Here is a 15,928-nt window from a genome sequence, read left to right as displayed (position 1 = left end):
ATGTTTCTTTAGGGAACTTTTGATTTATAGTTTTTTATTTAGATTGTTTTTTTTTCTTGAGGGAAAGGCCTCAAATTATGCAGGTATTGCACTGCTTAAAATTAGGCTTAATAGTGAGTGGTTTTAACCCATGTTTTGTTTTGTAATTTATTTTGGATACATTTATTACTATTTTTACCAATTTTACTCTTTTATTTTTGTCTACAATGTTTAATATTACTAACTTCCTTCCAGTGCAGCTTTCATCTCACATTTCATAGTTTTTGCTTCTAAATATTCAGGTTTTTTTAAACATATGAAATAAAATAATGATAATAATAATAACCATTTTATTACCTGTTTGATAATTATACATAAACAGCCATTTCTGGCTTAATTTCCATACACTGATTCCTTGTCTTCATCACCAATTATAGATCCTTCCTTGTAATGTCTGATCATCATTGATTGAATGCTGGCCACGGTGATTTTATTTTGTTAAATCCTAGACGTTTGTAAATTCCTATGGATATTTTCAAGATTCATTCTGAGATACAATAAAACCACAGGAAAATAGCTCCATTTTTTTTTTAAAATTTACACTTACAACATTTTAAAAGGAAGAATCAGAGTAGACTGTAGTCTAGGGATAGACACTTAACACTTCTGCAGCCTTTAGCTCCTGCTCTGCCAAGTGTCCTGTGGGCTGTGATGTGCTTCAGTCAGTGAGGGTCCACGCACTACTTTCAGCCCACGTGAATTGCAGATGCTGATTAATTCTGATGATTTTCCCCATCACGAGTTTCTCCTGTGTGTGTGCTGACTGGGCACTCTGCAGTTGTCTGAGTCTTTCTCTGGGCAACTCTCTTCTCTGCGGTGGTGTGTTCTGTAACCTCTAAGCCAACTCACTCCCTCCTGACCCTCTGTTTGTCTATTTAAGGCAAGCATCACTGGGTTTCAGCTGGGTTCATCTCCCTGAGGTATGGCCTGAACAGAACTCACAGCATCCCCGGATTCACTCCATTTACTTCCCATCCTTTGGGAATCAGGGAACCACTGTCCATTGCTTGGTGTTCGGTATCCCGAAAGCTACCGTTTCGTGTGTTATGCTTGTTACTATTTGTACTAAGTGGAAATGTTTTCGTAAACATTGTTAAACAGACAGTAGGTTCTGTCCAGAGGTCAGTCTTTGGTTACTTTTACAGTAACGTTACAGTATTTATCTTCTACTCTAAAAATTTATAAAGATGAAGTGGCTGGAAAAATTAAGGAACAAAGAATGGTGCCTGTGTATTAAGATAATGCCATCAGTGTGTGATGTGGCCAAAAGGAAATGCTTGACGACTGAATGGACTAAAAAATGTGACTCCAGGGTGCAGGACACAGACGGCCAAACAGCTACTGGAAAGCCTTGCTCTCCCTGACCATAGCGAACCCTGGCCACTCTTACAAACAGTGACCTTCTTGTGCAGACAGGAAACAAAGCAAAGAGGTTTGATTCTGAAAGGAGGTTTATCCACTGAACCTTCTGAGGATCACAAGTAACTTCTCAGGACTGAAGACAATAGCCCCCTGGGTTTACACATGTGATCGGAATTCATTTTATAAACTGATGTCTTTTCCTTCCTCAGGTGGAACATGACTTCTTTCCACCCATTTCCTTTATCTTCTCTCTTTTCCAGTAAGTGACAGGCTTACAATTTGGAGCCTTTTTTTCCCAGTATATAACAGTTTTGTGTTTATAGCAGATCATCCATAGGGTGATGTGTAAACATCATGTCTAAATCAGAGGAAACCATGGCTTGGAGAAATGGCATGTTTTGCTTGGGGACAACCCTTGTGAGTGCTGGGAGCTAGATTAAGAGTTTCTAATGTCTAATTTCTCCTAGCTTGGTAGACAGGAGCCTAGAGAGAAACACAGATGGGCAGACTGAAGGCAAGTGAAGTGGTTGCTACAGCTGAAGACTTAGTTCTTTGACTGCAGATTGCTGACTCGTGAGTAAGGTGATCCATCAGTTACAGAGAAGGGCTCTGAGTCTCCAGTTTGTCCTCATTTGATCTTATAAATTGTATTTCTATGTTAGAGTTTATTTAGGAATCCGTTTCTACTTTTGTGTATGCTTATCCATAGTAGATATTGATAGTGCCATCAACAGGAAATAAAACATCGTGCCAGACACTTAATAAGTGGATCTTGTTTTTGTGCTGGGTACTCCCTAAGTTCTTTTTATGGTTGTGCTTACTCAATTTTCATAACTTCCCAGTGAGAGTTACGTTTGTCTTTATTTTATAGTTATGGAAACTGAGGCACAGAGACAAAACTGTGTGCTCATAACATAAAACATACCCACCCTGTCCTTAGAAGTAAAACAAAAACAAAAGCAAAAAATCCTGACAACGCTGTGGATCTGAGATTATAAGCTCAGATACGCATCCGAGTATAGACCCTTGACTTAGAGTGACGGGGGACACAGATTAGCTCACCACCAACACCCGATTCGTGCCAGACACATGCCAGGAGCTATATATTTGCCAAATAAGTAGACAGCAAGGAATCCATTTTCCCATTTCATAGATGAGGAAACAGACCAGAAAAAGGAACGACTGGCTTGTTTGAAAGTGAAATCCAGCTGAGACTAGCTCTGACTTCCCACATTTCAGCTGCGCTTTCCCCTCAAAGCGGGGTACTCCCGGCAATCCTCAAACCAAGACATTCTTAGGAAGCTGCTATGACCCAGACTCGTACACTGAGGAGGCACCAGGCTGTGCGATCTTCCCCATCCGCCCTTGTACAGCCCCAGGAAGAGGCTGGTCTCTTCTCCTAGGACTAGGATAAAGAATAAGGATTCCATAGCACAAGTGCCAGTACCAAGCCATTATAATGGAGTTAAAAGAGGAAGAAAGGACACAAAGGAGTGAACAAGAAACCAAAGCAGCAAGGTAGGAACATGACTGAGCAGGCTACCCTTGAACATAGCTTTATTATCATACGTGGTGGCAGTAGGAGCCTCCCTTTCATAGGTGTGCATGGAGGGTTCAGTGGTTCTCAGTCCAATTCCTAGACCCACAGAGACCACCTCGAGCCTCTTCTCATCCCACACGTTGGAGAGCTCTCTGAGTCTGCCACCTCTGAATCTGTCCCTGGTCCTCATAACATAGGATTAGTTGGGGTCTTCCAGAGCTACCAGCTGTTATGTTACCTGGTCTAGAATTTCTACTCTAACATACACAGGTTCAGACTTACAGAGTCTGTAGACTCACCCTAAGGCTCATTGATTGATACATGGCTCTGTGGTCAAGCGAGGATAATCATGCATGATGATGACTGGCATCCTGATGGGATGCCTTCAGACCCACTGGTTCTCGGGAAACTACTACAAATTCGACTTAAGCTTAGCTATAGTTTTCTGCCTTTCTTTTTTCTATTTCTTTCTCTACTTCCTTCCTTCTGTTCTCCTTCCTTCCTTCCTTCCTTCCTTCCTTCCTTCCTTCCTTCCTTCCTTCCCTTTAACACTGCTAGAGCAGTATAATTTACTTGACCACAGAGACCCGGACACATTCTCTTAAGGAGTTTTACAGGTGAGCTTGAATAAAATGATTAGGGGAGAAAGAGATGAAAGAAATAGGTCAGTGAATAGTGGGGAAGGTGGGAAAGAAATAAAGGAAGAACAGAGAGAGAAGCAGAGAGAGGTGGTTAGGAAAGACGCAACAGAGGGAGCAGGGAAGAGGATATGGAGAAACAGGGCACGGGGGAAGGGGAAGTTGGAGAGGGAAGAAGGAAGGAAGGAGGGAGAGGCAGAAAGTGCATGGTTCCTGGAGCAGTCTCTAACACCCTCTGGCCAGTCCTGTGCCCCTGTGCTGGTGGAGATGTTTATGTCCACCTCTCACCATTGGGAGCTTGCAAATAAATACCTCTGGGTAGGAGCAGATATCTGTAAACACAGCTGAGGAATTGAAAGTCAGGTTCTTCAAGGGTATCGACTTGTCAAAATCACACCACAGCTGCGGATTAAAAAAAAAATAATAAAAGAAAAATAAAAGAACAACAACAAAAAAACAAAAAGACACAGGAACAACAGTCAGTGTGAGTGTTGGGAGTGGAGTAGTGTGCTAGCAGCTGCTGGCCTTCAGCCAAAGGCAGGGGTAGGAGGGCCTAGAGGGGCCTGCCTCCTCGAGGGAGGCACAGGGTCCTTTCACCGCGTTTGTTTAAAAACAAGCACCAGCTCAGAAAAAGGCTTTTGCAAGCCAGTCACGAAACTGGGTTAGGATGTTTCTGTTTGTCCTGTCACTTTTTGGGACACCGGAGTGTGTTTGTAGGACACAGAAGAGAGTGGAGAATGGGGAAAGATGTCTGAGGTGAATTCAGAGCCTGTCCCAGATACAAAACATTGGGGCGAGGGGCATCTCCTCAGACAGATGTTACTGCTGAAGGCTTTTTGGCATTCCAAGGTCACATCCATTGGGTGAAAACCTCCTCTGTGCCAGACACTTAGTTTAAAAAGACCCACGATCATCCCACGAGGTAGCTGCTCCTCTTTTTATCCCCAGTTTACAACCGAGAAATATGAAACTCTGAGAGGTAAAGTAACTTGTCCAGGGCCACCATGCCGGTGATGGGTAGAGCTGAGAACCGGACGCAGGTCTATCTGACTCCAAAGCCTCCTAGCTTCCTGCCATACCAGTGATGCAGTGATCTCAGCCTAGAGCCTTTGGAGTCTTCCCCAAATCCCGCACCCCAGAAAATCTGCCTCATGAAGAATGGAGGTCTGAGCTACCACTTCATGCCATGTGCACCAGCGACTCCATTTGCCTTATAAGCTCTATACAATATTCACTGGATGAGCACATCATGAGATGATGGTTTTCTCTTTATTTGTTCCTTCAAGCCCTTTACAATGAGGTCAACCACAGAGTTAAACAGTGAACAAGAGGCAGTCTAAGCCTCCAAGTCAGATGCCAAACAACAGGGACAGTCTACCACTTGGGTCACTGAATGCTCAGGGACATTATCCCATGGCCCAAAGGACACAATGATTCTCTTATCCACAAGATGATGCCTCAAATAGACTGACTCCACATGCCAAGGTTAAGACCAGAGTTAGATCAAGCGCCTCTGAAATCTGGCCTGCGCCACAGACTGCATATATACAGAAAATACCTCTTGTTCTCATGGTCTGGCTATACAAAGAAAACAAAACCAGGGGAAGTGTGAATCATCACATTAAAAACATCCAGGAATAGCATGGCAGTTATGGTTTCATCTGGGCTCTATGTGCCCCATCAAATACAAGCCCTTAGTAAGTCATAGACAAGGTACTCCACCTTTCTGAAGTGCGGTTTCCTCATCCATCAAATGTGGACAGTGATACCCACCTGTTACACATAGTAGGTACTCAATAAGTATCATCTTGCCCTCCTCTGAGAGCTGCATTTTAGCATATTAGGATGAGCATGGGTCATGGAGTCAGACAGACCTTATTAGTAAGTTATTTCATATCTCCGAGCCTCAGTTGCATCAGCCATAAAATGGGGATAAATAAGACTTACCTCACAGGGTTTATATGGGGATTAAGTACGAAAAATATGTGATGGCCTTCCTTTGGTGCATGGCACATAGCAGGTACGCTCTGACACTTAATAAATAAGTTACAACTTTTATCTACCATTATAATTTATTGGCCACTGACAGACAGTATAGGGGGCAACTAAGCCCCCTTGGTGGGTTAAAGATGACTTTCCCACAGTAAAACACAGGGTTCTGACAGGGGCCATTATTTTGCCTTCTGTCTCCGAGCTTGGGGCTGAACTGGCACATGGATACAAGGTACCATGGAAGGGCCATGCAGGAAGCTTCTGGCTCCATAAGCTCTGAATTCCTCCTCTACACTAGAGAACCTCAGGGGCTGAGGAGCTTGGAGGATGCTTACGATGTTTAGGACGGCTCCCAGGAAATTAATCAAGATGGAAGCAAAGATGATGACGTTCCGGGCCAGGTAGGTTTCATTAATCCAGCAGCAGGTCTTGCGGAGGACAAGGGGCAGACACTTGTAGTCCTCTGCTGTGGTGATGAGGACCAGAGCGGAGTGCAGCATGATCAGAGCCGAGAACTGGATGGCCATCGGCATCAGCCTGCAGGAGACACAGACAGCAGACAGGTCACATGGGCACAGGTCACCCCATCCCCGCCAAACAGCTCTAGCAGCCGTATTCCTTCCCCACCCTGTGTGAAGTTCCTCTGCAAGGAGTATGAATTAGTTGGCTTGATTTGTTTCCTTTCTTCTCTCTCCCCTTGTCTTTCACACCCTCTCCCCCTCTTCTTTTCTGGGGGGGGCATGAATAAGTATGCATGAACTTTGTATACATGTTCACAGGTATGTAGGTACAACAGTGTGGTATGTGTACATGTTTGTACATGTACTTGTGGAGGGCAGATGCTACTGTCAGATAGTTTCCTTGATAACTTTCTACCCATGCATTGAAAAATCTCTCACTAGGACCAATACCTTGTTTGCTCAGCAACTACTTCTGCTTCCTGGGTGCTAGAACTATAGTGTTCTGCCACGCCCGCCTGGCATTTGCCATGGGATCTGAACTGAAGTCCTCAGTCACACTTGAATGACTATGGTTTTAACCACTGAGTCTCAGCCCTTCCTAAAGGGCATCTGCTGTTCAGACACTACACCATAGCATCTCATCCATGTCCTTTACTCTGGCTGTGGGAGAACCCCATCACATACTCTTCCTTTTTGAGGAAGGTTTTATGACTCTCTCTCTCCATCTACTCTTCTATTCATAATCAACTCAGTATTCGGTTGGGTTAATGATTACTGTGGTGTTATGGAATCTATTTCATGCCATTGGATCTATAGGTAAGAGGTGTAGTTTAGGGCAAGAGTAAGTATGCATTCCTAAGTCATCAACATTCCTTTGTGACTACATCCTAGGTTTCAAGATCTCATGAGATATTATTCCCATGGAAACCTGTGCCTATTGCAGAACCTCCACAGGTTGTCAGGGTGTTTCCATCAATGTAGGACTCTATTAGTCATATTCTGTCTTTGGAGGTGTCTTTGATGACTCTCCTCGTTGCTAATTCATCACCAAGCATGCTCACTCTTCTCCTTGGGACTTGATTCTTTGTTCTCTGTTCTGTGGATGTTTGTGTCCTACACTGGCATCTCTTGTTTTCTTACTTCTTAGCCAGCAAACTGTTGCAAGTTACTAAAGGGTACCTTTGTAGAAGAGGCCAGAAGAGTTTCTGTCTTCTACAAAAGTTATTTTCTTTAAGATCTTCCATATGCTAGTACTTTATAGAACTGTAATTGCTAACATTCTTACTTAACTTCCCTTCTGTCTGAATGATGATTGAGGTCTATATGCCAGACTATGGGGTCCTTTTATATGATATGTAATTATGTAATCTCCATTCCTCAAAAGAAACCAAGAAATACCCCCCCCCAAGATGAGGGTTTAAAATTACAGGAAGGTAATTCAGTTGATGAGTATTGAAGCTGGAATTTAAAGTCCTCAATGCTTTATCACTCTACTCCTAATCCCTTTAGAGAATGATACACTCATGCTTCCGGTAATTACTTTTGCTTCTGTGGTTTATAATGTCATTAATTTGTTAAAAGTTTCCTTCTCATGCATAGAATAGGCATCAAGATACCAGGACTAAAATCATATCTTCCATATCATCTAGAGGATTGTAACATAGAGGACAATATGGATATACAAATGACAAAATAGTATATGTGGTGGACCCTAAAAAGTCATAATGAGCTATCATTTGCAAAGCAAGAAAGGGGATCCAGAGAGGCTCCAAGAAGGAGATGACATTTGGGGTCGACCTTGCAGAATGGAGAGAATTTTTTTTCTTTTTGTAATGTAGAGACAGGAGAAGATCTGATCAAGGCAGCAGAACAATCATTGCCAGTGTGTTTGGAGTTTGCTAATGATCTGTCTTAGTTAAGGTTACTATTGCTGCGATAAAACACCATGACCGAAGGCAAGTTGGAGAGAAAATGCTTTTTTGGCTCCCACTTCCACTTCATTGTTCATCACTGAAGTAAGTCGGGGCAGGGTTCTGGAGGCAGGAGCTGATGCAGAGGCCATGGTGGGGTGTTGCTTACTCTATGCTTCTCATGGCTTGCTCAGCTGGCTTCTTATAGAGCCTAGGACCACCAGCCCAGGGATGGCACCATGCACAGTAGGCTGGGCCCTTGGCCATCAATCACTAATTAAGAAAATACCCTACAGGCTTGCCTACAGCCAAATATTTTGGAGGCATTTTCTGAAATGTGGTTCCTATCTCTGAACTAAGGCCAGCCTTTGTCAAGTTGATGTACAATCAGCCAGGCTGATTGTACAACAAACAACTCAAGGCTGTTATGTTGGACAGAAGTTGTGTGTTAGAGAGCTTACCTCTACAGGCTCAAGATTTCAAACCAGGGAAGGACATAGTCCATAGTGGCATCTAGCCTTGCCAGTGTATTTGTGCTAGTGGCCACACCTCTATGGTCATGGCTTCAGGTGTGCACAGAACTGGAAGGCAGGGAAGCATGGGACAGGCTCTCTGTGGCTCATGCTCTGTCTCTTGAGTTTTGTATTGGTTCAGGAGGGCAGAGACTGCATCCTCTGAAACAATAGTCAGATATTTGAAAGACAACTGAAAAATTGTTTAGAAGAAGATTTGGATAGTTGAGGTAGGACACAGCTATGGAGGAATACAGGGAATTAAGGTTCAGAGAAAGCTGTGAGGACAATCTAGTTAGTGCTGTGTGTGTTTGTATAAGGGCATTCTTGGAAATAAAGACATTAGCAATGTTTCTTATCATCTTAGCAGGGTATCCTTAGCAAATGAAGTGATGAGCAGAAAGTTAAGTAGTTGATATTTGTTTGCAAATATGTTGGGCACAATTAGGTAGTGTAGGGACAGTTATGGGGATAGTGTTGACTTCTGGGCTTGGAGTAAAGATGGTTGAAGATGTGGCTGTTGAGAGAGTTGTCTGAGCAGAATGCTCACATCTGGGAGTAAGTAGTAAGGTTGAAGATGAATCTGAAACTGCTACACTTTTACATCGTTAATTATTGGGAAGGTCAGAAAATGAAAATCCCAACCTGATCTGTATTTTAAACACAAACTTCAGAGTAATTAGAACTTCATGTGTAGAGAGTATTGAACGGTTTGAAAATCCCCTGTCATTCTTTTGGAGACTCAACTTCAGAAATGAAAGGTTTTGTAAGCAAAGTCAGAACTCCTGGAGGCCTGGGATTGTATTAGATTGGCTGAATTGTCACACAGTGGCTGTGTATGGGGTGGAAAGCCATGGGAACCATTAGCTGCTCATTCAATGGACTTCTCAGAACAAAAGGAATCAATGGTGCAGGCCTCGACAGAGGTTAGCCTGAGATACCCTGAAAAGTTCAAGTTCATACTCAAAGATTAGAGAATGCAGGGTCTGATGCCAGTAGCAGCAGTAACAAACAAACACACCGCTGGACAAGAATCAAATGTGTGGTAATGTGAGCTGGCTCTTTCTGATTTTCATTTGATGTGGGTCCCAGTCTATCTATTGGACAGTGCTTCTTACATTCAGATCAAGTATTCTCCATTCATTCCACCAACCCCACACATCAGTTATCTCAGCAAACCTATCACAGACACACCTGGAAATGTGCTTTTCCAGCTTTCTAGCTTTCTCTCAAACCAATCAAGCAGGCAAACAAGATCACCATAACAAGTCTTGTCTTGCACAGTTCCTACCCCAGACTTTGCTATGAACCCTTGGTCTGGAACTAGATAGGCTGTGTTTGAATTCAGACAGTAATACATCAAATGGGAAACCTATTTCAGCACTCTGGACATCAAGTCTTTTCTCTTTATAAAGACAGCAGTAATAGTAGCTACCCAGTGAGCTTGTCATGGAGACTTTTTGAGTCATTATATGCAAAGTGATTATAAGTGATTGGCCAACATCTAAGTGTTTGTAGTGTCAACTTCCAAGTTTACTGCCCTAGAAGTGATGATACTACTATGAATAACTCATGTGGACAAATGAACAAATGATGAAGTCTCTTATAGTGCAATGCTTTCTGCACTCATGGATGCAACGTTCAGCAGGGATATAGACTATCCCAGTTTGTGCTACTATTTTATTAGTAATAGGAAAGATTTTTGCCTAGGCAGAGTGAGGAGAATACTATGCATAGTAAGTCAGTCAGAATTGACCCAGAGTTGTTGAGTACTTAGGTTTAGGTCCTGGGCTCAGTCATGCTAAATCCTGAACCTTGGAACAGGTCAGCTGGATGGCTCGAGGTGAGGGCCCATTTCCCTACAGAGTCACTTCAGCTGCTATCTTAGCCTTTCACACTTACCTTGAAGAAGGAAGCAAACTTTGAATCGCAGTGATAAACAGAAGAACGATAAATGCACAAACCAAGTTTGACTTGAATACTTCATCCCTCATTTGAGAATACTATAATTAAAAAAAAAGTAGAACCAATTACTTTGTAGAAGAGTTAGTGTTACATGAGTAAAATTCATCAGTTTGAGGTTAAGGGAAAGTGTCAGGAAGCAACAATGCAATATCTTCTTGAAATTGTTTGGTAGGAAGCTGTATTTTCTGAAATCTTCACAGGGAAATATCTACATCCCTCCCACCAATTTTCCTCTGAATTGATATACTCCATCCCAGGTAAAGGGCCTGCAAGTGTTCATGAGCTCATCCATCTCCTGCCTCATTTAACAGATCAGAAAAGCCCTTGACATGCATGTACACTTCGGATCAAACTCCTGTGGACTTCCCTCCTAAGCAAAATGAAGTTGTGCAGGGACAGTGTTCTATTTCTTGTTAGACAAATGGACATAGTCAAATGTGCTACTGGAGAATCTTTCTACTTTCTTTTAAATAAGAACAATTGAGAATAAATTTGGAGTCTGGAGTTTAAAGCAGCTCACAGGACCTTCAGTGGCATAGGACCTCTTGCATCACTGAAGTCAAATCAAGGCTGATGGGCTCAGGTAGGAAGCCCTGGAGGGGGTTGGGTAGAACTCAGAAATTTCATTGTTGGCTTTAAAAGCTCACCAAATTTTGGAGATCTGTATTTGTCTCACTCCTTCCTCATTCCCCGGACTTTTGTAGAGACACTAAACTGTGTAATAATACTTTAGAAATAGGGACAGGTGGCTTAAAAACTGTGAAAGATTTTGGAATAAGGTTTAGCTAAGTCTTTCATTTTGCCTTATTGACATAAAAGTCTGGTGGATTGCTGTGGATCACACAGAATGCAGATTCCTATTTTGGGATGAGGGAGGAGGCACAAAGCTAAATCTGGCACTACAACTTTGCAATCCTTGGTTTGAATTTTAGGATCACTTTACCTCAGTAGCTGGTCAATGTCTCTTTCACAATCTCTTGGCTCTTTGCCCACAATAGATAATAATAAAGTTTAAGTCAGGTCAATGAAATGATAACACCAGTCCATTTTATTGGACTAATAGTTTGAGAATAACAGTTACAGGAGTTTGAAACTGTCTTGACTTTTGGTGTGGTCTACATTATAGACTGGAACTAACTGCTTAGAGTCATAGCTAAGGTTTTGGGAATGACCAGTAACTGATGAGCAACCTGGAAGAGGCAAGATGTTGCTCTGAGAATGTACATCCATCCCTTTTGCAGAGAAATTCTCAAGCACTGAGGTTCTGTTTAGCTGCTGACATCTGCTTGGTATTTGGAGGGGATCCAGGAATCCTGAACAGTCTCCATAAGCCACCCTCTCTCTTGATAAAACCTCAGAAAAATCAATGTTATTAATAATTACCAGTAGTGCTGCCCAGGGACAGGGACAATCATAGTGACACACACAGGCCAAAATGAGTTAGTTATAAAACATAATTTAAAGGTAGATAAATGTCTGACTTCCTATATTTACTTACATACAATTAATATTTATTGGTTGACTAATGACCAATTTGATTGTATAGATTCAACATCGGTATTTTACAAACATCATCCACAATCTTGTATTTAAGCCCTCTTTTTCATCATTAATATCACCACCCCATCATTCTCACCAGCATGCCAGCCTCTTAAGTTACAGTAGACTGTCACCTTCCTAATTCTAGACTCCAGTCTGTAACACAACGTACAAATACTTAAATTGTCTGTTTTTTACTATCTGTGATCACCTCTGCTTTCTTAGGGAAGCAGGTTTTCTATCGTTAAGCCTGGGCAGGGTCTTCTAGATTACAAAAACCTTCTGAATAAATTCTACAGTACATAAATCTGAACTTTTCTGTTATCTAGATTTCCTTCCCATTCACTCGCCCTTTCTTACTGGGAGAATGTCTTTGCCTTTAGATGACAAACTGTTCCCATGTCTCCTTTCCTGAAAGGCTCTTACTGAGGACATTTATGCAGTTACATGTTTGTCACTGGTCCCAACTAAAGCTGTGAGAAGGTGTGTGCTGGTCATCGTGCTTGAGCATGGAGTTTGTGGAATCAGGTAAAGAGACTTACTTTGTCTCCAGCCCCATCAGTATTTCTCTATGGACAAAGCTAATTTCTTTGATGATCACTTTTCTCTTCTGCCTTATATGGGGACATATAAGGCTTGCAATGCTAAAATGTTCTATTATTTTTATGTGTGACTCTCAATTCCTTGCACAGCGATAAAAAGAAAAATCTGAGCCATTGATGTCAATCAAACATAGAATACTGGGTTTCAGAATGGAATTCATTGTGACTTTCTAATACAAGGAGATAAGACTTGTGAAAAGAAAATTCTTAATTGGCTCAGGATGTTAGTTTCAAGACTGACTCACTGCATTTCATTTTGACTTGTGAAGGTCTGAACACTTGGGTGCATGGCTATATTAGGTTTGTTACATGCATCTGCTTTCCCAAATCAGACATTCTTTGTATCATCTACATTCTATCATTATCTGACCACACTCATCTTTCTGTACCTCAGTTTTGAGTATGGAGTAAATCAAAACATGACTATTTGCCTTTGAACCTAAGCTTCAAACCTTATTATCTTTGGAACTTAGGATATATCTATTAGACTTTCTATATATCACTCTTGTCACCTAGCAAATGGATGTGATAGGGGCCACTCACAAAGGTCTTTGGAAAAAATAAGCTGATTTCATGTGCATAAACTGCACAAAGGCACCAGGAAGTTGTGTCATGTCCAGAGATGTTGGCCCTGAAATTGAAATAGTAACTCTAGAATTAGTCAGTCATGAGGGTCAATGGGTTCTAGATGGATCATAAGGAAACTGATAAATCCAAGTATTTGGTCACAGGGAAGAAAAATCCATTCCATATTCTCTATCTACAGAGGGATGGTCTGGGGTGTGGTTGTAGATGTGATGGTTGTAGATGTAGATGTGTGTGTGGATGTAGATGTGTGTTGCCTTCTCTGTCTCTATTTTTAAGACAGTCCCAAAAGTATTCCTCAGTGAGGAGAAAGGAAAACATCCTACTCATCAGGATTCTCCATCTCTAATACAGAAGTGCTGACTATACTATTGTGTCCCTTCATGATATAGACACCTCTCCCAGTAGAGGAAATGTGACAGATAGCTCTGTGTACTCTGTGTCTCCTTGTGACCAATAATAATCTCATAAACGAAGTGGGTTATGTTTAATGTCCTTGTTCAACTGCTACCAACACCAACATTTCTCAGTAATATTGCTCAGAAATAAGCATTAGCTCAGTCCTTGATATTTCTGGTAATAGGATAAATAAACTTTTCTTTTTTTGAAATTCTGTTCCTTCTTTGGATAAACAAGCTTTAAGTAAGGGGGATTTCTCACACATCTTTCATTAGTCTAAATTAATATGCTTGTTAAATTAAAGGAGAGTCTCATTTGGGACAAATTGTTAATGCTGTATAAGAGAATTAAGTAATTTAACCCCTACTACTGTTAAGTTTGCGTATCAGATTCCATGGTGATAGCCTAGAGCATCCTTAAATTATATTATTTGGACAAATGGAATGGCATGGGCACAACAAAACACTCATGTAATCTGTGTCATAAAATTTTTTAAAAATCTTCTCTTTTTTATTTCTTGTTCAATAAGACCTTAGTAGCAACAACTCTACAAGTGATCATTTACAGTCTTGTATCACCTCGCTTCTTCCCAGGATCTTGATGCTAGAGTCATCTCATGTTTAGATGACCCACAAAGAAAACATATGTCTGAGATGCTCTATGTCAGATATGTAAGACAGGAAGGCACACTGCTTCCCATCTGTAAGACTGTGAGTGGTAGTAGCCTTGGTACTGTATTGAATTGACCATTGTACAAACCATGGTGAGACTTAAAGGGTAGTATCTTGTCTATGGTCTTTGTTTGGAAGGCCCTGGTTGCAAACAATGAAGCAATATGAGGGAATGGAATGGATCAATGACTTTTGCGATACAATCTTTTCAATTCTGTCATTTTGTATCTTATCACTGTAGGCAGAATTGGTATTCCTCACCCTGGAAGCCACTGATTTTGTGGGACAAGAGATTGCTAATTGCTCTAATAAGAACACACAAGTGAAATGGCCCTTGAAACCATTTGACTGCCTAGAGCTTGATACAAATGGCAGTATTTTACAATGTGTTAAGAGGTCGAGGAGCTCTATAAAGTGCCTGTCTGAATAAGGATAGATTTATTTTCTGAGCCCCTTTGGAACTTGTCATTCATACTGGAAAAAGGAAACCTAAATATTTCTGTGGAAACCAGATGTTACAAGACAATCATTCCTTCAAAATAACCTTCAAAATGAGATCATGAAGATGATGAGGAAGTGTCTGATTTAGTACAATGAAAAGAACAACATCTGAGAGCATTTGAAGCTCCATTTTCAACCTTTGCCATCTAAAAAAGGATTGGAGTGATGTGAAATAATCCCGATCATCTCCAAGAAAAGATGTCTATTCTTGTTTTTGACTATGTTTTAGAGGCCATCTTCAGTTCATGCCTTTTTAAGCCCTGTTGGTCAAGTTCCTCTGTTTCAGTCTGTTTCAGTCATAGCAACTCAAGAGTCTATAGTAACAGGGAATGTTCTGATGTGTCTGATACATCTTTACCAAAACCGGTTAATCCTCCACATAACTTTGATTTCCTTTATAAATTGTATAGACAATTGAGAGAAATTCTGAACACATAAACTATCAATATTACTCTCCCAAAGTATTATCTAAAGATGTTCTTAGCTGGCAAATAGTAACATTTATGTGGTAGGAAATAGTGGCATTAAACAAATGTTTTGAAAGCATTCATCACAGAACTTGTTCATGTCATGAAAGTTACAATGGTTTTTGTTAAATAAAAATGAGCAAGATCTAATAGCTGACTTGTTAAAAATGTGGTTCCCCACAATTTCAACTTTATATGTCTTCAGTATTTTTAAGAGCTATCTTTTCTTTTTCTAATCTTTCAAAACAATCTCATTATACAACTAAATTTTGACCGTTAACCTTTGTGCTTTCTTCTGAGTACATAGCCCAGAATTATTCTTATTCCCACTCTTCTAAGAGGAAAGATATTCCATGCATTTATGTATTCATTAGTTTTTTTAAATTGGCATGCATACACACAGAACTAGGGTGATAGAGTTACCTTGGTGGTAGCTAATCTTTCTCAGTGTTTTCTACCCCCAAACATGTGGTGAATAACTTAGGTGCTTGCATATGTGTCTATATAGGGGGCAGGTAGAGAGTAAAATAACTGCTTATGAATTCACACTTGACTTTTTTCCTTCCTCCGAGGTCTTTGCCACATGAGATGCTACACAATCACTTTTGTGTATCATATCTTTTACTGCCCGTATTGCAAAAAATTATTTTAAACTGCATGAAAAGCAGGCACTATGAAAATTGTAGGATTTTGCTGCTATTTAGCTGACAGTCTGTGATTAGGAGACATATTGAAATCGATTTGA

General features: G+C 41.0%; 1 protein-coding gene across 3 annotated transcripts in view; it reads right to left on the bottom strand.

Annotated features, from left to right (window-relative positions):
• The window catches only part of Adcy8 (adenylate cyclase 8), a 193,557-nt gene that overhangs the window by 40,842 nt on the left and 136,787 nt on the right, over window positions 1-15,928 (bottom strand). For 2 of the 3 annotated variants that reach the window (XM_051202525.1, XM_051202527.1), the window contains 3 exons: window positions 10,357-10,457; window positions 5,907-6,108; window positions 3,892-3,981 (listed from right to left, as the gene is read on the bottom strand). In XM_051202525.1, the coding sequence (XP_051058482.1) occupies window positions 3,892-3,981; window positions 5,907-6,108; window positions 10,357-10,457 (393 nt within the window). The remainder of the gene's footprint in view (window positions 1-3,891; window positions 3,982-5,906; window positions 6,109-10,356; window positions 10,458-15,928) is intronic. The other variant, XM_051202526.1, reaches the window with a different exon arrangement.

This window comes from Phodopus roborovskii, unplaced genomic scaffold, assembly GCF_943737965.1.
Source record: "Phodopus roborovskii unplaced genomic scaffold, PHOROB, whole genome shotgun sequence".
Classification (NCBI taxonomy): domain Eukaryota; kingdom Metazoa; phylum Chordata; class Mammalia; order Rodentia; family Cricetidae; genus Phodopus; species Phodopus roborovskii.
Note: the sequence above shows the minus strand (reverse complement) of the source record. Positions and strands in the feature narration are given on the sequence as shown.